This window comes from Xiphophorus hellerii, chromosome 1 (genome assembly GCF_003331165.1).
Source record: "Xiphophorus hellerii strain 12219 chromosome 1, Xiphophorus_hellerii-4.1, whole genome shotgun sequence".
Lineage (NCBI taxonomy): Eukaryota > Metazoa > Chordata > Actinopteri > Cyprinodontiformes > Poeciliidae > Xiphophorus > Xiphophorus hellerii.
In genome coordinates this window covers 3,288,665-3,313,692 of record NC_045672.1, presented here as the reverse complement: position 1 = coordinate 3,313,692, position 25,028 = coordinate 3,288,665, and the positions used below count along the sequence as shown (strand labels likewise).

General features: G+C 37.8%; 1 protein-coding gene and 1 long non-coding RNA gene across 2 annotated transcripts in view; both read right to left on the bottom strand.

Moving 5' to 3' along the window:
- LOC116720590 (uncharacterized) overlaps positions 1–25,028 on the bottom strand; it is a 957,300-nt gene that overhangs the window by 565,185 nt on the left and 367,087 nt on the right. The window lies entirely within an intron of this gene.
- Positions 10,081–25,028, bottom strand: part of lhfpl4a (LHFPL tetraspan subfamily member 4a) — a 40,985-nt gene continuing 26,037 nt past the window's right edge. The window contains exons 3-4 of the mRNA XM_032563872.1: positions 20,331–20,347; positions 10,081–17,941 (exon numbers count right to left, since the gene is read on the bottom strand). Of these exons, the coding sequence (XP_032419763.1) occupies positions 17,888–17,941; positions 20,331–20,347 (71 nt within the window). The 3' untranslated portion in view covers positions 10,081–17,887. The remainder of the gene's footprint in view (positions 17,942–20,330; positions 20,348–25,028) is intronic.

The window sequence follows — 25,028 nt, the reverse complement described above, 5'->3', positions numbered from 1 at the left end:
AACTTGTGAATTTCAGTCTCCAGGGTTAAACCAAAGCAGGTGGAGAAAGCACAGAAATATACGTCACACTCTGAAGCACCTCAACGTTGGTTCAACTGCTTAACCAACGGTTTTCATTTTTACATCAAGCAGTGCCCTCACTAAAACCTTCTACATCATCACAGGTAAAATGCCCAAGTCTGTGGGACAAACCTAAAAAGTAATGAGGCATGAACATTGTTTGGTTTTTCCCTGTTATGTCAACCAATCCAGCTGTAGGCGCGGCACTCCACCAATGGGTTTTCCTTGTAAACGACCATATATCCGCAGTCTGTTCGCACCCGACGACACTTCTTCGGCCACGAGGTAGGTTTCATCGGCCTGCAAAAAGGCAACAAGCACTTGTGAGTTGCCAAGCTTTGTAAAATGAAAATGAACAAATAATAACCAAAGAGGGGGAGCATCTACTCACGAGTAGCAGTAGAATCCAAATTCATGACAGAAGCACTTATCACAGCCTCTCCTGAAGGTATCCCCGGGTTTGAAGAGCTTGTCCTTGTACAAACAGATACCTGAGGAGAAAACAAGCGCCACAGTTGCGTTGCTGTTTGATCTGGAGTGGAGTCATATCGAGGAATCCAAAGGTACGACCAAGATAGGTGAAAATGTACTTCACACATGTTCCACCGGGAGGACTTTTACTTTGCCCTCTCAGTGAAGGATGTGACACCTCGCTGGGAGAGGTCATGCATGCTAATGGCCAAACCTAGCGTCCTCTGTAAGTTCTCCATGCCTGAAGGCCGTGAAAAGCTTTCCATATGCGGTTTGTCACCTTGAAAAGGGAGGTCAGATGAAGCGCACTAATCTGTTGCAAAGAGCCCCAAGAGGCCAAATGCAAGGTCAGACTACAGTGGATGAAAGTTTGTCGTCAGGCATTTCGAGCTGTTTCAACTGCTGACAGTAGCAAGTTAGGGTTGCTAAACCGGTTCAAACTTCAGCTGTGGCAGGGTTTTATACACTTTTGATTAATTGCTGCCAGGAACAAAAGGGAGATGTGCTTACCTTTTTGGCGGTAGACGGAAGCTTCCAAAGTTTCGCTGCACAACAGAAGCATGAGAGCAAACAGCAGCCATGAAGAAGACCGCTGAACTTTATCTGCTGGTTCCGACATCGTGAAATGAAAGACGTATCAACCCTTACTCGATACGTTTCAAGTTGTGAAGTCAAATCTAAATTCCAGCAGCCCTTTTTGAGAGTCTACTACAGACTACCTAATATTTATAGTCTAACATATCCGCTCAGGGGAGGAAAAAAAAATATCCACATGTTTAGTTTTGTGTTTTCTTCCAACTTTTGTTCCAGAGTGAGGTGTGTTTGGATCTTGGCTGTGTACTCATGAGTCCCTAAGTATTAGCTTCAGCTGATGCCACATAAACGTGGGTGTAAAGAAAGGCCAGCACTTTGTGACGGTCAGCAAGCGTCATCAGTGGTCTCCGAACAGCTGGGGTCTCTTGTCTCCGTGCTTACCGTGATTCTTTTTGTTCCCCCTTCATTATTTATCACCTTCAAGCTGGAACAAACAGATGCTGACTCTTGAAAGTTTAATCTATCTTTATGACTGCTGACTCGTGTACGGGGGGGAAGCGTTCTTTGCTGACATTAGACTTTATCTGATGGACCAAATTATCCCAACATCCCATTTTATAGCAGCAAAAAGGAACAAATTATATCTAATCAGGCTTTTTCTGTAGCGTTTAAATATAACCACCAGACTGGGGACTGCAGAGCAAAGAGAAAATGAAGCATCACAGTTTATACAGGACGTTTTCTGTTAAAGGTTTAAGTTGCTTTAACAGATAACCATAAAAACACAAAGTAAAGACTCATTTACCACCAAACAGCATGTTGTACAGTTCTGAGCAAAAGTCTGGAGTCTTTCCTTTTTTTCTTTATACTTAATTCCTGGTAAACAGAAAAAAAACAAATCAGATGACCAAATTTAAAACAAATATTTTTTAAAGCTTTTGGAAATGACTAATGCAATGCCCAATGGTTGCTTTAAAACAAACACAGAGGGGGGAAAAAAGGCTGCTAGCAGCTCAGTTTCTGGTGAATTCTGCCATGAAACGTCAAGAAACCTTAAAGCATGTTGTGTATGTTAAGGCAGCTCTAATGGGACAATGTTATTTGCTCAAGTTGTCTTCACTTGTGTTGCAATAAGCACGACGGAGGTTTTTTTTACCATTTGATCGGCAGAAGCTGTAACAAATACTGTAAATAAGACAGTTCGGCAAATTGTAAAATGAAAATCACCTTTGCACTTTTGTATGCTTTCAAACTATTCAATACAATTAAGAATACGTTTAGTTGCAAAGCAATGGATCATTATATTCACTGATTTACAAAAACTGTTCAGTCTGCTCCACAGAAAGACACACAACCTTTGTAGAGAAGAGTGACTGAAATCCCTTCATTATGATGCAAAAGACTGATGGACAGAAAAGCTGCTTTAATTTATTGCTGCTTAAGGTGCATTTACAAATTCCTCAATCAAACTTTGCTGTTTGCACACAGCTTTTCTATTTCACTACTTATTTGCCTAATCAGTAATAACACAATGGAATCTGTTAAGTGTTTTTTTTTTTTTTTACACTTTCATGACTGTACCTGAAAACCTGCCATGCTGTAGATATACTACAGAGAAATGATGCATCTGACATATTTTATTTCCTGTTTCTTCCTACCTGAAGCACACTTTGCAAACTCTAGTGTCATGGAAAACAGAAAAACAGAATAAAAAGGAGCGTTTCCCCCAAAAACCTTAGAAAATTGTGCAGAACAAGTGATCAAGGCCAACGTTTAAAGAATACAAAGACAATGAACACAAAAACTCTTACATTATGATAGAAAGATCAGGAAGTTCACAGTTATGTTGTGACTACATCATGTCTCCAAAGCACATAAGCACTGAATGGACCACAGGGCAGTTTGGCACCTTACTTCCTGACAGCCTGAGGTCAGTAACCATTTAACAAGCCATGCTCTGACAAAAGAGAAAATAAACCAGACAGCAACGACTGGAAGGAAGGCACTGCAAAGCCTCCATGTTAACTCTACAGTTACACAAGATAACATTGTAATAACTCGGTGTTTGGACTCTTGGTGTCTTTGCTGTTTCTCAACTTGATGTTGAACACAGAATTCTAATTCTAGAGGATTCACATTGCACAGGAAGCTAAACTTTCTTTAAGAGATCCAGGTAGAGCTAGCTAGTTGACTGTCACTATATGACAAATCTAATTTTAACTTTAAAGAAGGAGGTTTTACCTGTTGTTATGCCAAACCAGTAAAGAATGCCATATTCTTTTCATGACACAGACCAATGTTTAAGGCTTTGTTTACTGTCTGGATGTTGAAAGTGTTTTTGGATTTTGATTGGGGGAAAAGCTCCAGGTTTCAACCAGACCGCCGAAACACCTTGAATCTGCTGGAATTGTCATGCCAGGCCAGTTCCAGGCCAGTTCCAGGCCAGTTCCAGGCCACTCCACGGCGCTTTGAGCTTTTGTTGATACGCGCTTTAACCCGAACTTATGCGTTCGGCACATGTGTGGTTCACACCTGTGGAGTGCTTCACGTCTTCACTGCAGGTGTCCCCGAAAAGTTCCCCTCCAAAACATTTCATTTCAGAGCGATAACACCTGCACACAGTCTTCAACTTTCAACCTCATCTGCAGCCTTCTGTTGCTGTTTCAAAAAAAATTTCTTGCTAGTGTTTTCCTTTTTCTCACAAAAATCCCCTCTTTTAAATGTAAAGGACTGCTGACTTTGAAATTATTCTACCTCTGCTATTTTTAATTTCATGGAACTCCAAAGAAGACATTCTCTCTCCCTCTCTCTCTGTATATATATATATATATATATATATATATATATATATATATATATATACTGTGTATATATACAGTATATACTGTATATATACAGTATATAAAGTCATTGTTGTTTTTTATGGTTATTTAACTTTCCAAGAATTGCTGAAATTGTTTGCACAACGTTTTGAAAAACCATTGAAAGTATGAAAATGAACCACAAATACTGAAGTTCATAGAATTTAAATTTGTCCTTGCTCTACTGTCTCTTCTTTTTTGTTTGTTTTTATACCTTTGTGTGACCCTGCATGCTTTTATCTGCCACTTTGGTGAATTACAGTTAAGGGTATTTTAAATCTATTTCAATCATTTAAAAGAATCTTCTTAATTAGTTTTTTAACCTCTCTTACCAGAACATTTAAACGGAGGTTTTATGGAGTCCGAGTGATCGTTGCAGTGAAATCCTCCGGACGACTGAGCTCAGTAACTAAACCACATCTGTAAAAGTGAAAGACTCTCAAAGGTCACCGCCACCTTGTGAGGTAACTGCAGGTTTTTCACCTCACCAACATCCTGTCATTTGCATTCTTGCTGAAAACCTCCAGGTTTATGTTTCACCTCCTGGTGAAGCTGGTGGAAGTGGAGGCTTTGGTCAGATGTGTGTGGTAGCAGTGAGGTAGGTTGAGGTCAGCAGCTTCTTCATGACCAAGCCAGGCTGCGTGCGGCTGCATGTGGTTGGCTGAGTGTTGCTATGTGAAGGTTTGCCTCCAGAGTGTGGTGGGTCCACAGCCTGTTCTAGGAAGCACAGGTACAGCAGAATAGGACCACACACACACACACACACCCCCACACACACACACAACCCGACATGCCTGATGGTATTCGTTCTCGTAGCGACGCTGGCAAGCCCAAATCGACTCGGTTTACAGAAGCACAGAGCAGCACTACGTCCCTCCTCCTGCCTCTGATTGGTTGTTTCTGACCAGGAGAGCTTAATTTCATCAGATGGCAAAAGTATCTCAGGGAGGCGATGAAGGAGATCGACTTTTTCACAGTTTATCTGTTTCAAACTGTCACAACATGGTGACAGCTTTAACATACACAGATAAAGATGAAAGTTACATATTCCAGCTTTAACATATTAGTATCTATAGTGGCTTTCAAATACCAAAGTTTTTGCGATGTAAAACAAATTCAGTCTTCTGCTGCTTTAAGTCAAGTTTATTTGTATAACATTTTTAGCAACAAGGCAGTTCAAAGTGCTTTACGTCATAAAACATAATACAGTAACCAGTTATGGAACAAGCAATAAACATTACATTTTGTCAAATGCCATCATCAAAATCATCAACATACAACAAATATATTGATCAGTGTTTGTTATTATTAATCAGAGGCAGCTCTAACCAGGTTGGTTTTAGTCCTGATTTAAATGAGCTCAGTGTTTCAGCTGTTTTTCAGTTTTCTGGAAGTTTGTTCCAGAGTTGTGGTGCATAGAAGCTAAATGCTGCTCCTCCATGTTTGGTTCTAAGGGTTACAAACCAAACATCCATGATAGTTATGCTAATTAACCTCACTTCATTGATTTCAGCAACTTAATTCACAAAGTGAAACACGTTATACAGAATAATTCCACACAAATCGATGCTTTAAAGCCTTTATTTCATTTTTTGTGATTATTTTCTGCTCACAGCTGCTAAAACCAGCATTTAATATTAGATCACAGCCGACCAATAAACAACATTTTAACCAAGAAATGTGGGCTTAATAAAAAGTAAGTTTAATACCTGCTTAAAGGTTCTAATTTTCAAAAGCCATTTTTAATCTGACAAACGAACCTTGTTGGAACGCATCTGATTTATTGAATATGAGAGTATTTGAGGCTTCAACCAAATCTAGAGAATGTAGAATTACATTTTCAAATAGAGGATGATTCCATGTTGCAAAGGACATGCAGCAATCCAAGATTCATACAGCTTGATCAGACATGCCAAACGTGTTCTTCAGCTGGCTTCCTCCATCTGATCTGACTCCATCCTGCTCCTTAACCAACTGTGTGATATAAGCTCTCCAGTGAGGAGGGGCCTACTCAAAGGCCACTCTTCATTGAAACGCTTCATCCAGAAGGTTTGCTTACCGCATCTGTAAACCACATCAACAAAAACTGGAACTGAATCTGAAAAAATATGCTCAGTGTTTTGTTTTTTTGTTATAGATATACACACAATTAGGTTATTGCTGCACAGTCATATTCAATAAGCATTCTGACGAGGCTTAAAAGAAGCTTTTGAAAATAACTTCCGAATTCAGGTTTTAAACCCAAATTTCTGTACTGATAAAAAAAAAAGTTATTTATTGATCTGATTTAATATTCTAATTTTAAATGTGGTGCTTTTATCAGCTGGAAGTGGAAAATCATCACAACTAACAGCAATAAAGACTTTAAAACTTCCAGCTATGTAAGTAATATAAACAATGTATTTCACTTAGTGACAAAGTTTTAATGACAACCTAACACAACCTAACCTTTTAAAAGGGCAAAAATCAACATTTTTGAGCTTTACATAATGTAGCTTTACATAATGTTATTCCCTGGAGTGTTGCCTTGATTCTTTTGAGCATGTTTGAGAAATCTTTTAATCTCCCGTGGCAACCATTCAACTAGCTCCGCCTTCAAGGCACAGACCAAGGTTCCACCTCACAGAGCAGCCCTCCCCCGCACCCCCCCACTCAGCTCCTTCAGACTAGCCAACAGCAATTAGCAAACACATGAGGGGACTATGCATATGCTGAGCTCATTATTGGAGCTACGTCTCAGTGAAATGCTGGTAAAAATGTTGTTAAAGGGTTAATAGAGGAGCCATGTTGTGTGTGTGTATATACAGTACAGACCAAAAGTTTGGACACACCTTCTCATTGAATTCAATGAGAAAGTGTGTCCAAACTTTTGGTCTGTACTGTGTATATATATATATCGAATTTGACTTAAAATAGATTTTTCTTGAAATTGGGCCTCCTCTTTTGGAATTCTGCCTGCAGGAGTTCCAGAAGGCAGATATACTGTATATATAATACATAATTTTATGACAACTGAAGGTAAATAGTTACTTGATTGTATTGTAAAATTGTATCATGTGCCTGGAAAATGCATAATACAAAAAAAAAAAAAAAAAAAAAACACAAAAAAAGGTTGTGTAGACTTTTTGGACCCACTTTACTCCACTGAATCAATGCTGTGTGGCACTTTTTGTACTTCAAAAATAGATACAAACCCTAAATGGGTGAGAAGCTCTGCTGGATGCCCAGTGCTGAGCTGCTCCATGCAGACCTCACCGAACAGGAAGCCACTGATGAATTACAGGTACTTACTGCGACAGCCTGTGGAGTCTCCAGTCGCAGGTCGCTCCACCGTCTGTGTACAGTCGGGACTGTGTGATATTTCTGGCCGTGTGACTCAACACCAACACGACAAAAGACGTGACAAGTCTTAAATAAATAATATTATGTCAGGCCTGGCTCTATGCACGGTGATGGATCCGGGCCTCGGCTCACTGTGGTGCCTGGGATTAAGATCGTCTGATGACAACAGCTAGCAAATCAAATAGAGTGAGAAATTCCAATAAAAAAATTAATAAATAATGTAATTTATTTACATTTATTTATTTATAACACTCAATCCTATTAATTGGTTTTATTTCTGCACATCAGCTGCATTTTCATTGACAGTATACTTGCGCAATTTGACATTTTGAGAACAAATCTGCTTAATGGAAATGCCAATTTCAAAAAACACTTTTTTTTCTATAAAAAGTTTTGGCGAAGGATGAGGTTTTCTTTTTGTGTTTTTTGGGTCGAATCGAAATTGGTTTATCTCGCAAAACTGCAACAAAAACAATTGTTTCACATCAGACTAGTGACATGATCAACTTGATGTTACTGCCGTCACAAACCATGAAGAAGATGCCAGGAAGAAGTTGGAGGATGAAGGAGCGGCTTGTTTATTCACGGGTCATTTTAATTGCCTTTCCTAATTAATGGAAACACTGTAATTGGGATATACTGTAGTTTTTTGTTTTTAACATTAGTGGGATATTGACAAAGTTTTGTGCACATTTGTAATGGGAATGCAGTTGGTCTAATCCAAGTAAAAAAAAACATTAGGGAACTAGATCAAATTTGTTAGCATTTGCATTTTTCTTTACAAATTAAAATTTTTACTGTAGAAACTGAAAATATTTTAATATTTAGCTTTTCTGTGAATCACTGAACCAATGTTTAGCTCCACAGTAGAGCTGCTTCACATCTGGCGCCTGTAAACAGATGTTCCAGCTGAAACAACCGAACTGATCATCCTGGTCTGGAACCAAAGCGCTGCTTGCTTACTTGTGTACTTGGGGTCAGTAACTGCGTTATTACAAATGTGCGCAAAACTTTTTCAATATTCTGCTAATGTTAAGAAGTCACTTTGCAATTGTGCCATTTCCTTTAAATAAGAAATGCAATTAAAATCAAACAAGAAAGTCTATGATAAGTCGTTAAAACATTCATCCTAGCACAAAAACTTTTTAGCGAAAAATGTGACTTTTTAAAAAATATATATTTTATTGGCCTGCATCTGTGAAGCCAATTTATGTTCAGAATTTCAATTTGAACAAAGTATGATTAACAAAAACGCAGCTAATGTACATAAACTGACTCGTGATGCAGAGAAAGTGTTTTGCAAAATACACCAATTTTGGTAAGGTTGAAAAACCTCATTCTCACACAGACTTATTAAAAAACATGTTTTCTTTTTAAATTAGTTTCCATTTAACTAATTTATTTTAGCTAAATTATTTTTGTATTTGCAATTTATGCAATTTTATAGTCAACAGAAATGCAGCTACTTACAATGATGTGAAGGAAATGTTATCTTCAACCTGACGCAGCATCACCCTTGAGGTCTCTGTCCTACGCCACATACAGACCCAACACCATCATTTGAGAAAACTCTCCACACCAGCTTTCTTCACAGTCCACTGAGGCTTGGATTTGATGCTTGGTGTTACATGGCGCCAATTCAGAAGACATGACAACTCCAGGTACAGATACAGATGTAATTAAACACATTCTGATTCTGGACTGCAGTAAATCTGCCTTTCATTTTCTTCCAATGAAGAAGGAATTGAGCCAAAGGAACAAGTTTTTACCCTACTGGTCTATTTTCCAACCCTCACCTGTGGGCATGAGATATGAACTGAAACAAGATTCCTCAGTAGGGTGAATTGGTTCAGACTTGGAGTTTTCGTGTGAATCTCCATCGTCCAGTTTGGAGTTAAATTTCTGCTCTTCCACATGAAAACAATCCAGTTAAAGTGGCTTGGTTTATCTTCTTCTGTAGAAGACCCCAGGAAAGATGAAGAAGGGAAACTCTACATAAGTTCTGACGATCGAACACCTTTGCATTCCCCAAAATGAACGGAAAGGTGTGGCCGAGTAACAGGATGTCTGAGTTTCCCTCCTGTGCCCTGCTGCCACTTCCTATCAAAGTTATGAGCCTTTAACTTGTCTAAATTCAATAAATCCTTCACAACTGATTTTGAATGTAAAATATCTTTAATTACCTTTTTCAAAATGTGTTTTAATAACAGAATTTCTCATCACTGTGAGATTGAATACTATTCACAAATAGGAATTAGACACAATTTTCAAATCAAAATCAATATGTCACCCTTAACCGCGGCGAGCGACAGGCCCCTTCGAGACTCTGCACTCGTACACGATCAAGCAACTGGAGAAACAGACTTCTCCTTCCTTTTTTAGTTTTCAAACGTTTTGGGCATTGAGATCTCAAAAAGCAGTGGCCCATTAGCGAGTCCAAACTGAATCGAGGGTTTTTAGGTCTCATAAGACCAAGGAACCGTCATATTTCATACCTAAATATTTTTGAAAGTAAAACCGTAACAGAACAGAAGAGTCTGTGATAAACACATAAAAACAAAGATCTCATCAGAAATACATGACAAATATCTGTATATCATTATTTTGTTGTACAAAAGCAAAACTGATTCTTTTTTCTTTTTTCTCTCATGGTAACACATGATAGTTTATGGTATTTTGGCAACATCTGCATTTCAGGAGTTAACAGAAAGTCAACTAGACTAACATAAGTCACTGAACATTATTCTGTTTTTTTGTTCCCAATCTCTCCCGCCCCACACAATACATCTTTATATATGATATTGCATGATAAAAAGATGATAAATCATTGACATGTCCATGACATTTACATAATCCACAAACATTTTGTTTGTAGCTAGAAATCAGAAATTACTTCTCACCGACTCTTAACAGCCTCTCAGTCTTTTTCACATCATTAAATGATCCCACAGTTCTAGACTGAGGCGAATTCAGCTTTGGAGTCCAATTGACAAATGAAAATAAAAATATATGTTTTTTACTCCTACGTTCTATACAAAGTGAGGAAATTAATTCGACTTTGTTTTCATTTCATGATTTGAAACTGAATTGACCTCAAGTCTATAAATAACCATCTCGTTTCAGAGCTCAGCCTGTAGTAGAAAAAAAAAAACCTACCGTGCCACTACTTGTTTTGCTGGTTCTGCACCACATCAGAATTAATTCAAGAGTTCTTAGAGGCACCTGGAGTGGTACAAATATGTGCTCATCAGGGTTAAGGTATTTTCAGTTCCTTTTTAAGGTTCTTTTTTTTTTCATAGGTTCATTGTCAAGTCTTCAGGAACCAAAGTACCCAGAAAAAAGACCAGAACGACGATCGTACAGGTACTGATTCTTGGAAGCCTCACATGACCACAGAGGCCTCAGGGCTATGTTTTCTTTATATTCTAACTGTTAATATGTTATGAAATTATGTCCTGGGCCTGTGGGAAAAAACCCCTCCCAAAACAAATGACAGATGCACGCTACAATGTGTGAGAAACATGACTGACTGCTTAACGCAGCCCTTTGTATGGAACAGTATACAAATTCTGCTCAGATAACTAAACAAACATCAAAAGCAAGTATGAGTATTCTTTACCAAATGGTTGAGTTTCACTGCGAATGTTTGTCTGTTTTTTTTTTTATTTTTTTTTTTTAATGTTTGCACAGATAATTCAAGGTTAAACAGAAATAAACGTCTCTTGAATGAGGGCCCAGAACTTTTACACTACGACAGTGGATTGACATAAGCCAGGGGTCTGTGCAGAGCCTCCATAGACAGCATCATTAGATTCAGCATAAGGGCTGTTATCATATTGTCTTAAAGGCCCAGAAAGAAAAACATCATCAGTGTTAATCTAGTCTACACTTCATCAAAAGACCCAGAGTGAAGCAACTCATCAATTAAATGATGACCTCATCAAGTCACTCTTATTTTTGACTTGTTTTGTTTGTAATTTCCATAATGAGCCTTTAATACAGTACTTAGTACACAGCTTCCTGAGAATTAGCTAGCTACCATTCTAAAAAGACACTGTACATCTAGCTATCTGCTTAATCTATAGTAAAGGATTGCACTGGAATCCACTGCAAATGAACCAAGTGAAACGATATCCAATTGGTTCAGTCGGTAGGCATCTTGTCCTTCATTTATAAATTAGTCAACTTTTAAAGGTTGGTTGAAATTCTTCATGAGAGAAAAGTCTGAGTTTTGGACTTTCCCCACAGTGAATGTGTCAGCAGTCATGGACTACAGTTTCCAGATGTCTTAACTGGAGTAGACAGTGGTCAGATCAGACTCATGACAGGATGTCGAGTAGGAAATTAATGCAAGTTTTGCAAGTAACTAACTCCCTGTTTTTGGTTTATTAAGCACCTTCACACCTCTAAGTAACGCTAATCTTTGAAAAGAAAAATTGAACTTTTTTCTGGCTAGCCAAGCCAACTGCTAAGCAATTGCTTATCTACTTAGCTGAATAGCACTCTAAAAATGTTGGAGTCGTTCATTAAAACACTTTCACACCTCTAGATTACACCATCTTTGAAAAGAAGAAGGGATTTTTTTTGTTTTTGGCTAAATAAGATGACTGCTATTCTACTACTTAGTTAACTGAGTGGCACTAAGCTAAAAATGTTCTAAACATTTCCAGTTTTTGGGAAGTCTGCAAATATTCTCCAATCATGGATTTCTCAAACCAATATCTATTGCCAGTGAGACATTGACTGCTCATACACACCCTTCAAAACCTTAATGAAAAAAACAATAAAGAATGCTTCCCTAACAACTCATGACATTGATTAAAGTTAGTTATAAGAGTAAAAGGGTACTTTATGCAGGGTGTTCTCTGTTTGTGATTTGGCCCAATGTATAAACCACCAGGTCAATATTTGACAGCTCGGTAAAAATCATTTATCTTCTTAGGAGGGTTTATGGTTTGATTGTACCTTTCCTTTACTTGGGCACAGCAAGTCAGTTTCTCATATAAAACAATTATCCATGCACACAGCTAATTTTATTCCTGTCATGACTTAAGCCAAGCTTTGGGAGTTTCAGTTACAGTGTGTCAGCCTGAAGGGTTCCTCTGAGAGGGATAAAAATCCCCCATGGTGCCCTGGATTACAGCAGACTGCTTTGTCATATTGTGCAACCACAGTTTGTCATGGTAGAATCCTGCTAGTCACCAGAACCACAGCAAACAGTGGAGAAATATGAAGCAGCTAAAGCACAAAGAGCCCATCATTTGGCCAGCAGGTACAGTAATTGATCTTAGACAAAAGAAAACAATGCTCTTGCTGGCAGTCAGTAATGTAAAGCAGGTAATACCTTTTTGTTCAAATTACGACACATTCATTTGATGAACACTAACAAACTACCGTACCTCCTTTGTTTGTGTGTAAACTGATCATTCGGAACCCATCAAGTCTCTAGACCAGGATGTGAAATCATGTTTATGTTCAAATCTATCAGTGAGGGTAACAACCAGTTTAATGTCACAGCTACATGGATAACGCAGGAAGTATCTGGCAGTTATCCCAGAGGACAGTGTGTGGTCTGCAGGTCTTTGGGGATTTTTTTTTTCTTCAGCAAATTCCAGACCAATAAGCTCAAAGGTTCTAAAGAATCAATAATCCCATCAAATGGACTTTCTAAAAAACATGGAGGTAAAAAAAAGAAGCCATTTGCTTGTATTTCTTAAGTTCAACACATATTCTAGATTTCAGAAAAGTTCAACATTTGAAGCCACATCAACTTTTGATTCAGCAAGAGAACCAACTTGTGATCCGGGATTAACCAGTTTCACAAACTACTAACATGTTTCATTACACTGGTGTTAAAAGTTTAAGGCTGAGAAACTACCAGACCATTGTAAGTTTAGTCTGGCTGTATGGAGAATAGAATTGCACAACACTCCCCCTTCCCCACCTGTTGCTGTGCACTCCTGAGCCAAAGAAGGCCCAGTACACCTTGCCTTTGTAACAAGAGAAAAGACAGATCTGGTTGTTTAGAATGCTGCCAGTACGAGCAGATGGAACCTAACAGAGTTTCTCCAGTCATTCCTATTAAACAGTTTTAAACTTCAATTAGCGAGCTATGAGTTGCATATCTATTATGTCTCTATACAATTTGATATCCTTACTAAATAACCAGCTAATATCAGATTTTTGCATTTATATTCTTCTATAAAGAGCAGAAAGTCAAAAATGAATGACATGTTGTTGAATTAGCACATTTAAAATAATGAATAAAAGTAATGGATAATTATTCTAATTTAATAATCAATTAGTTATTTTTAAAGGAATGATAGAATAAATTGTTTCTGCGTTAAATAAAATCTACTTTATTTCTCAATTTTGTGTAATGCCTGACATTTTTATTTTCCTCAAGGTTCAAATACTATGAGGATCTCATACCGGCTCTAACAGAAAGGTAAGCACACGATCACATCAAAGATTTTTTAAAAACTTTAAGTTCACAGCCAAATGCAAAACTAAAGATAAAAATCTGGAAATTTCTCTTAAGGTAGAAATGTTGTAACCATCCACTACATAAAATCTGCCGCCGGTTTGACTCTCTAACATGATATTTTTGTTCAAAACCATTTTGAATATTTCCAGCGTCATGTGAGTAGCTAACGCTCTTTTAGGTAAGTAAAACAGTTTATTTGGATTTGCCTCTTCAGCTCGGTTCTAGCATCATAGCCTCCACAGTTTGAAGTTCACACTGCTGTTTTGGGTAACATGTTTATTAATGAAAGTATAGGTAGCATTTAATGTGTTGTTCTCACAAACACATGCCCTGATTAGCTGAAAATAAGTCATTTCTAGCAGGTTTTCTGAATCTAAATAACTTGGAAAAAATGGGAGTGCCGAAAAACAATCATTAAGTAAAAAGTTTAACAATGAGGGAGTTTACTTTACTTTGTTAATACCATCTTGTTTCACTAATGTTCCTAAATAAAGATGATGGGAGAAAAACAGGACTTGATGCAAAATGTTTAAAATGAGCTAATTTATCAGCGTTTGCCTAAATGTTGTGTTAAAATGTGTTTTTTCCCCATAAGGCAATAGCTTGGATCTGTAAGTTATCAGTTTGTTGCCTTTGTGGTATCGATGTCCTTTAACAGCAGTTAGCTAGTAGCTATTAAGAAAGGTCTTCACCCACTTTAGCTAATTTTAGAAATAAAATAAAAAAATAAAAAAACTCAAACTGAAAATCTTAATACCATGTGATGCAGTGCTACATTAGTAGATATTAACTGGTATATATTCAGAAGTCAGTAATGTTTATTTCTTGTTTTTGTCGCCAAACTAAAGTTGCTAAAGTTACTTTGGCAAAGTATCAATCTGAATGGGATCTTTCCCAAACCACTTTGAGACCTGTAAGACCTGCAAGAACCACATCTTTTGATAAAGTTGCTGAAATGACAGGTTGCAAAATGTAATGGTTTACTTCCCTCTTAAAAAAGTTGACGAGTCCCATTGTCTCATCCAACAACCTCAACCAATGTAACTTTAGCGCAGAAACACATTGTTTAGGTGAAAAAAAAGAGAATGGTAACTTGTGAAACTGTAACATTTAATGTCCTCTATAGCAGCTTTGCATCCCACAGATTAAACTAGTTTGTTTTGTTGTCTTAAATGGTTAAAGTTATCTAAGGCTAATCCGCCAGGCTAGCTGCAAGCCTTCAGTGGCTCAGATAAGTTCGTTATTTTTCTAAGAACTAATTGACATAGAATGTAACGTCTACAATAGGTAATGAACTAAACAGGTTAGTTAGTAAGAAGATTTATGTTTGGTCATTGTTTTTTTTAAAACAATGCTTCTTGGCATTTTTTCCCCCTAAACTGTTGTAGAGTTGAGGACCTACGTCAGGACAGAGATAATGTTCTCTGTCCTACTCAGCCAAGGCCAATCTGTTTCTGATGGAGGCAGTGTGTATGGTGTAGGACAGCATGACCCTCACTGGAAAACCAAGGCTTGTCATCGTTAAAGGCAATCTCAGTGAAGAGAGATATCAAAATGCTATTTAAAAATCAGTGAAAATCTCCACATCTCCCCTCTTAGGGATCAAATTCTATCCTCCAAAATGTCAATGCTTACCTCCAGAATTAGCCCAGCCATTTCTTTCTTGCACTATTCTGCTAAATTCAGATCTCACTTATAGCTCCGGTAGAGTTTCTGCCAGGCCAGACAGAAAACCGAAGAAGTTGTGGATGATAACCTTGATTTTCTGTGCCGTTTTAGAGTTGTAGTCTGGCTGTAGCTTTAGCAACTAACTAGCTAACCCCAACCCAAATATTGAATTAGCATTAACAGTACAGCGTTTCTCTCTTCACAGTGGAGAATGGTTGGTTACAGAGCAGGTAATTTCCAGTAATCTTCATAGCATAGAACTGGCAGATTACATATGTCACAGCCAAACGTTGGCAGTTGGTTAAAATTTAAAACTTCAACAGAGTCCACAGCCTCCTGGAAACAATTGTTTCTCAAAGGGCTGTTTTTTTACCAGGCTACTCCAGAGGCAGATTTACCAGAAAATACATTTAAACTCTGGGAGTGGAGAGGATGTAATGGTCTGCCTGCAACGCAAGCACCTGTAGGATCAGCCAGGGCGTCCCATTAATGCCAGGGTGACCAATACAACCACACTGGCTGACTGATGACAATGGCTAGTTGAGGAATCAGATGCCATCCCACAGCAGTGTCTGACCAAGCTGGCGTCCAGCTTAACAAGGACTTACAAGTCTGTTGTTGTTGTTGAGGTCCTTGTTTTAAATTGGTAAGCTACAAATACACTGTATGTCTTGTTTGTTCAAACTTCAATCTTTCAATGCCTTAATAGAAGCCGAACTGCAGACAGTAGCAAAATAAGCTTTATGCCCTTAGCATAAAGGACTTGGCTAGCTTTTCATGGCGTAACCCACATACAGAGCTCTGATGCTCAACCCTAAAATGCCTTTTATTTCCAAATTTGGTACAATTTAAGGGGAAAATTAATTAGCTTAAAGGAATTTATGGCCTAGAAGCATTTCTAGGATAAAGAAATATTCAAAAAACACAAACTTTCTTACTTTAGGTATATTACTGCTAACTTCACAGCACTTCACTTTAAAAATAAAATCCAAGCCATCACTTTAGTAATTGCATAAAAAATTTAAAATCAAGTTTAGCACATTCACTCATTCACCTATTTTCCTTATTCATGAAGAACTACACTGAAGTGTTGAAATGCTTTTAAGTCAGAAAGTGTCTACCTTTGTCTTTTTGCCGCACTAGCTGGTTTTATTATTATTTAAATTTTAAACTTTTTTTTTTATAGCAGATGGTTGTCCCACCGGGGATTTTCTATTTTAAAGAGGCATATGTGACATGGCCTTAATGCAGCACTTGGGGCCAGCACTAGCAGTCATATTCACACAGTCTTAAGACATCTGTAGCGTAAACTGATCACTGTATGCTGGAACCATAAACTGGAGTAAACTGCACACTGAAGAGAGGGGGATTGTGAGATGACACAAACATGTGAAACACAAATAAAAGATTTTTCGACATGACAGTTGCAGCTCAAGTCAACGGTAAAATTGACAACATACTAGAGGGTGGAAATCTACAATAAGCAGCTTCTTTTGAGGCCATGTTGACGCAGGAGTAGTGTCTCTTTTTTTTCCCCCCTCAAAAAAAAAAAAAAGAAAAAAAAGGTGATCAAACACATTTATTCCGAGTCACGGTGCTCTGCTTCTCTGTGGATCTTCCAGCTATGAGGTCTGTGTTATTCCCATCTGTGTGATCCCACTAAATCAGTAGTGGGGAATCGTAGGAACACAGCAAATCCGAACGTACACTCAGATGCCCTTCCAGCACGAGGAACACTGAAACGGAGGGTAGAAATACTATACTCGAATGCATCGGAGTCAGATGAGGTTTTGTCGTCGGCTGTTCACGTCAGCAGTTATGTTATTTACATTGTTTAGTATGTACAGTAGAGAATCTCCCAGAGATGTTAAATTCTGTAAAGCTGCAATGGGGTACTCCTTTAAATTCTTCACATTTAAAAGTCCTTAGATGAAGAGCCATATGAGTCCCTTTTTTTTTTTTTTTTTTTTTTTTTTTTTTTTACGTGTGTAGTAATGGAACGTTCTGGTATATTGCGAGTCATGACTGTAACTGTGCGAGGAGTACCTCTTATCTGTTGTTTGATGCTTTGAATGTACACACCACACAAACTCAAAGTCAGTAAATAGCGACACTTTAAATAAACAACTGTAAAACGGACGTTATGGTTCTTCATCTTAGGGATCGGAGTTCTCACACAAAAAAAAACTCAAGACTTTAAATACAGTAAATATTTTTCATCATAAAGGTATTTGTTGAGAAAGTTGAGCGTTAAATGCACTGTACAACCTTGTATTTTTTTTTCAAAATATAGTTTATCCTCGTGTTTGTTGTAGTTTTTTTTTTTTTATATCTTACACAATCTTATACACGGGGTGTCTGCATTGAAATTGGGTGATATCCTGATCATTGGATAGGAAAGAAGAATAGAGGGCGGAGAGATAGAGAAGAGAAAGAGAGAAGTTGTTCAGTGCCATTGTTGCCCTCAGTGAAGACGTTGCACTCCGTATCGCGGCTCTCTTCTGTCTCGTACCTCAATCTGTGAGAAAAAATAAGACAGAAGACACATCACTAATCTGCTTTTGAAAATACAATATATTAGATGACAATTTGTCAAGTAGATTTAACATTCATTCTCTATTAAAATTATGTCTGCAGTATAGCAGGGCCTTTGAGGAAGCAGACCCTGAATTTGGACATACACTATCTTTTTTCCTTTTTTTTTAACATGGCCTGTCCAGCAGTGTGGAGCTCAGGATTATTGTCTGAGTGTCAAAGTGTGGCCCAACAGATTTACTTTCACAAGTGGAGCATTACGGCTTTCCACTCGATGCCTATATTTGAAACTTCTTTGGGTTTATTTCAAATGTTATGGGCACATAGATGAAGAAGAATGGAGGAAGGAAAGAGAGAAAGATATGGAAAAGGTTTTTAAAGGAAAGGAGATAGGAGTAGAGGAGAGAAAGAAGCATGAAGTGAACATCCTTAAAGTCTCCCTCTAAACCTGCGGAAAGAGAAAAAACTAAACCGAGAAACCACAACAACTAACAACATTTGCATATGTAATAACAGTTACAATGTCATTGGAAATTACAAAGTAATACAAGATGTATTTAGTAGTTTATATTTATTTATTTGGACACACCCTATACCAGGGGTGTAACTTTTAGATGTATCTCTACTTCAACACAGCTGAGTCAAATAATAAGGTCATTAGCAGGACTCTGGAGAACTTGACTGCACTTAGGAGGTTGGATTCAAGCTGTTGGATTCAAATGTGTTGGACCAGGGAGACATCTAAGAGTTGCAGGACACCGGCCCTCGAGGACCAGGATTGCCCACCCCTGCCCTATACCAAAGTACCTCATCCATAGATTTCTGTTTAGTGTTACCAACTTCAGGCCACTATAACCTCACTACAAAGGTATTGTGGGAGGTTGGGATATGGAATCCAAATAGGCCAAGTTTTGAGCTTCTGTTGCTAATGTGACGTCCTGGAGAAACCATGAACTGGTGGACACCAGCACTATATATTTAAGTACTCCGTACGCAACAGACAGACACCAGGTGGTAGCATAGGAAAAACTCTAGGCATGAAAGGTGCTTGTCTCTGAGCAATTAGAAAGACTTTTACTTGGCCTCAAGGAACTTCCAGCACACTTTCCTTCTTTTTCAGATCACTCTGAACCTGAGCAAAGAGGTTCCCAGGCCGGATGGACCTGAGTGGGAACTGCATGTCTGGACTAGTATGCAGTGGGAACTGCAATATCATCTTCGGCAATATCATCTTCGGCAATATCATCTTCGGCAAAAGAAGAGCGTCAATTTCTCACTAATCTGGACCCCGTTTTCTCTGCATATTTTTCTGCAGAGCAGGCAGAGTTTAAGGAAAGTTGGTCATGCTGAAGAGGTGCCTGTGGTTGTTGAAAAGATCTGGCAATCCAGGAGAAGACAAGCTTCATCCAGAGATGCTTAAGTTCTGGGACACTGTGGCACTCTCATGGTAGACACATCACTGCAATGTTAAATGGAGGGCCAGGAAAACCACTTTAGAGAAGCAAACCAGGTGGTGGTCCAAATATTTAAGGAAAAAATATTTCCTCTGCTTTAGAAGGCAGGCTCCAATGATTGTTGAACGTCAGACTCAGATTGAGCCTGGCCAAGGAATTACTCTCATGAAATTGGCTGGTCTACATGGATTCTGTAGAAGTCATATGAACAACTCCCTCCAGGCATTTTCAAGAGGGTTCTATAAGAGTACCCTCTTTAAATGTGGTAATAAACTTTATTTAAAAAGGAACAATATACAACTCAAATATAAATATCACCATTTGATGCACTGCTCTGAATCATAGTATGAACTAATTTGCATCTGCTGTTCCTTGACAAATGCAGACAGGTGTAGGGGACTTGTGTCTGCATTCTCAGTTCAAAGCAAAGCACATTCCTGTTGCATGTCAGACTCTGCCAGGGCCACGCCTGACCCATTGTTTGATCGTGTTTGTTGGGTTCATAGAAAGGATCATGAGGTGTTCCTTGGAGAGAAGGATGAATTGTTTTTAGAACCTTAGGGATGAAGGTTCTTGAAATTGGTTGGTGTCTACATGCTATATCCTTCAGCAAACACTTTGCTGTGCTTCTTAACCAGAAAAGGGCACACCGTCTTGGGGTTAGGCTTTGTAAGAATTTTGGTGTTTTGTTCAGAAGTAATAGTGTGAACAAGTGAGAGATGGATAAGCAGATTCCTATTTTACATATTGTCATGCTTGAGTTACTTTGGGCCATTACAGAGGGAAACAGGACCGAAAACCAAAACTGTCTATGTATTGTCGACTTACAAGGTTATTCCATATACACACAGACTTGTTTTATTTCAAGCATATTCTTCAATTGTTCTCACAAAAAATGTGTATTGCAGATCAACTTACCCTCGAAACAGCAAAATCTGCAAAGACAGAGAAGGAAAAACTAGCTTACATACGGCAACACACAATGAGAAGGAATTGCACAGTTTTGCAAAAACATGAATACACTTATAAATAAGTTTGTGTAAAGCATTTAGGTCATCTTCTTACTGGGGGGGAAACACTGCTTTGAAACTATATTTGACCCTTTGTGTACATACATGTTCACGTGGAAATATTTTGTGAATTACCTACAATTAAATAAAATTGCGAAGGTAAAATTATCCACTTTTTAATATCTATATAGTATTTCAATTCACTTATTTCAAGACCTGCCTTTATCATAGATTGTATCATATTTTACATTTCAATAGGTAATGAAAAACTAGAATTGGTAAATTATTAATTCAACCCAAATCTTGGGTAGTTGTAAACAAACATTGGGCCGGATGTATTTTTTGCCTAAAAGAGACCTAAAGGGTCATCATCAGTCCTCATAGACGGCCATTTTGAAGGCCATAACAAGCTGATCAGACGTCTCTGAACTGAAGGTCTGATTAAATTCTAATAATGTAAATTTAACTGCTGACTTTGATTGTAAGTAGATATGTCAAAGTTAAGTTGTTACCATGGGCTAGTGCTAGCTACGTTCAATATTCACAGTTTCAGCAAAAAAAATTGGTAGCAAGCAATTTTTTGTCTCGGCACATTGTGTGTTAAATTATTTTTGTGTGCTTCATTAATTTTGCAGTTCTAATCAAACTGCCTGTTCTACTATTGACTCTTGTTTTTGTATTGTTTATTGGCTTGGGACACAAGTAGGAAAAAAAGAGGCCATACATGAGAAAATTAAATTCAGTATAAGATTTATTGCAGAAAAAGTCGTTTCCTTTTTTGAGTTAAGTTTAGATAGTGATTTTATTATCAAATTCAGTTTTTATATTGTGTGTTCCATTTCATTTTTTGTATTCTCATTTAACTGCAAAATGGCACTCAAAAAACAATGATCTTAAGTCAAAGAAGCTTTTATATTAGACTTTTAGTCCATTGTGTGTTTTGAAAATCTAATATACTATGCTAGCTCAAATCCAGAACCCAACCCTATAGTATGAAATAACCCAAAAACACTACATTTTTGTTGGTCAGCATAAGATGTGTTTTAACTGAACTATTTCTAGAATGGCACAAATGGTGCACTGTGTTTAATCTTTCATATTTGAAAGCTGTTGCGGTTCTGACCAAATTCACCTGACGGATTAAATGAAACAAAAAAGGGAAATATTTGATTGTTTAACATATTAATTAAACCAAAGAGTCACTTGCGACCTCGGAAAGACCCTGATGAAAACTGTGATCCTATCTCTATACAGCTGAAGGTCCAACATATTCATTTTCAATTCATTATTAAAGTAAAACTGTGAGGGACAAACTTGTTAGGGTTTCTGCACCAGGGCAGAATCATTATAAAATGCAGTTGATATAGTGCTGGGATTGGTGGGCGTTTTATGTGTAAACTCATGGAAACAGCCAGCGAGGTTAATCAGATAAGAACAGAAAGACACGCCCACGCTCTGGAATATCTCAGTTACCATGGAAACCATCATGAAGATAGATCGTCAGAAAAACCGAGACATCTTATGTCACTATACTCTGACTCTTCCTCTCCCTCCTTCTCTCTTTTTTTACTGTTTTGCTTTCCTCTCACCATTTACTATGTCTCATGTCAAAAAAAAATTTTCTCCCCCTTTTTTTTTAAACGCTGATCTTTGTTTTGTGATGATGCACTTTGGGTTTTTGGAGTCAGATCAAACACAAAATCCTTATATAAGAAGACTTTTATTGTTCAAAAATAATATCTCCTGCCTGTGCCCTTCTACCACCGCTCTTCCTTTCCTCCTCTTCCCCTTTCTTCTTAGAGCATAGAACAATGTGATTGGCCTGCCCTGATGCAATACCATGCAAACTGTCAGAAAGCTCCCAGAGGACTCTCCCTCACTCTTAGATTCAGCACTGAGAGCAATTTGGCTGGAGATACAGAGGTCAGATTGAAGTGTATTCATTCTGAACCAAGCAAATCTCACTCCTAATGGTAATGGGCTCAGTTTAGGATCAAGAAATTAGAAAAGTTGGAAAATTTTACCTTTTCAGGCTACTTTTAAATGAAGGATCTATCTTTTATTTTTTTATTTTTGTACCTAAAATGTTAGGAGTGCAGATTTAAAAGCACCTTATCTCGTAAAATTAGTTACTAAATGCATAAATAAACAAAACAAATACAGGAAAAATGACCCAATTTCAACTACTTAATTATAAAACCCTACAGGAAATTATAAGTCAAATAAGCTCCAGTTCCTGCTGTCTGGATGTCTTACCCACACATTTCTTTAAGAAAGTCCTGCCTGTTATTGCTGCTGATCTGATCCAAATAGTAAACTCATCGCTCTCATCAGGCGTTTTCCCCCAGGCTCTGAAAACAGCAGTAATCAAACCACTTATAAAAAAGAACAATCTGGACAAATCACTAATGCAGAATTACAGGCCGATCTCCAACCTCCCATTCATCAGCAAAGTTATTGAAAAAGCTGTGTGTAAACAATTAACTAGCTTCCTAACTATAACCAACCTCTTTGACTCCTTCCAGTCTGGTTTTCGTGCTCACCACAGCACAGAGACCGCCCTCATAAAAGTGTTCAATGACATCCATATAAATACGGACTGTGGCAGAACCACAGTGCTGGTTCTATTGGACCTCAGTGCAGCTTTTGACACTGTTGACCATGACATATTACTGAATCGACTGGAGAGTTGGGTCGGACTCTCCGGTCCAGTGCTTAACTGGTTTGAATCCTACATAAAGAACAGGGATTTCTTTGTTTCAATTGAAAACTTTTCATCAAAGAGGTCAAAGGTCACATGTGGGGTACCCCAAGGTTCAATCCTAGGACCCCTTTTATTCAATATTTATATGCTCCCACTAGCTCAGGTTATAACAGGAAATAATATTAGCTACCATAACTATGCAGATGACACACAGCTCTACATTACGATGTCACCAGGTGACTCAGAGCCCATCCAATCACTGAACAGATGCTTAGAACAGATAAATGTGTGGATGTGCTAAAACTTTCTCCAGCTGAACAGAAACAAAACTGAAGTTATTATTTTTGGACCTAAAGAGGAACGATCTAGAGTTATAGATCTAGAGTCAATGCACAGCTTCAGTTATTACAACTGAAAACCAGTGATCAGGCCCGAAACCTGGGAGTAGTGATGGACTCTGACCTGAACCTCCAGAGCCACATAAAGACAGTCACAAAGTCGGCCTTCTATCACCTGAAGAACATTTCCAGGATTAAAGAACTAATGTCTCAGCCAGATCTAGAGAAACTCATCCATGCGTTCATCTTCAGTCGTATTGATTATTGCAACAGCGTCTTCACAGGTCTGTCCAACAAATCAATCAAACAGCTGCAGCTGATCCAGAATGCTGCTGCTGGCGTTCTCACTAAAACCAGGAAGATAGAGCACATAACACCAGTTTTAAAGTCCCTCCACTGGCTCCCTGTAGCTCAAAGAATAGACTTTAAAATACTGTTGTTAGTTTATAAATCACTGAACGGCTTAGCACCACAATACATTAAAGATCTGCTTTTATTGTATCAACCTTCCAGACCTCTCAGGTCTTCCGGTTCTGGTTCTGCTCTGCATCCCCAGAACCAGAACCAAACGAGGAGAAGCAGCTTTCAGCATCTATGCACCACGAATTTGGAACAAACTTCCAGAAAACTGTAAAACAGCTGAAACACTGACTTCTTTTAAATCTCAACTGAAAACCCACCTGTTTAGAATTGTATTTGAAATGTAATCAATTACAAATTTATTGATGTAACTTGACTTAATGATTGATTCTATATTGCATTGTGATTCTGTGTTTGTTATGATGTAAAGCACTTTGAAATGCCTTGCTGCTGAAATGTGCTATACAAATAAAAATTTGATTGATTGATTGATTGATAAATGACACTGTAAGTTAGTTATCTTTAAACCGTCAAATGCAAGAACAGAATATTGAATTAGGTAACGTGTGTAACTTTAAATAAGATTAGGTTCTGTCTGAAACCTAAGTAAAATTCCAGCAAAGCAATTTAAAAAAAGGAGAGGATTTAAAAGTTTTAATGGGATCCTGGTCTCATTGGATTTATCAAGACAGAAATCCATTTAGTTAAGCAGGGAGAATATTTTCCATGAGCTTTATACACTGTATATACTGTATACTGTGTATTTTTGAAATAATACTTATATTATTATTATACTTTCATATCACCAATGTGTTGACACTGTATGGTTTGTCTTTCCCCAGAATCACTATGACTCTTATTACACACATTTTCAAAAAGTTGATTGATCCCAAAATTGCACCCAAAAATAGTTTTTAAACACTCTTTCAATGACGATCGTATAAATGTCCAATTCTGCATTTTCATCAATTTCTCAATTTTCAAACTACATAAATATAGTTTTGAAAGTAACACTTTTGATGAAACCAACCTTCGGTCTTATTGAATTTTTCCAAGTAATTATAATGTCTCTCTTCTTTCCCATAAGAAATAAGGTTGTATGATCTGCAAACACAACTAACGTCAGCATGTTTATCTGCATTTACTCTACATTTATCACTTATGTATGTAATGAAGTGTTCAGGACCGAATACTGAGCCTTGTG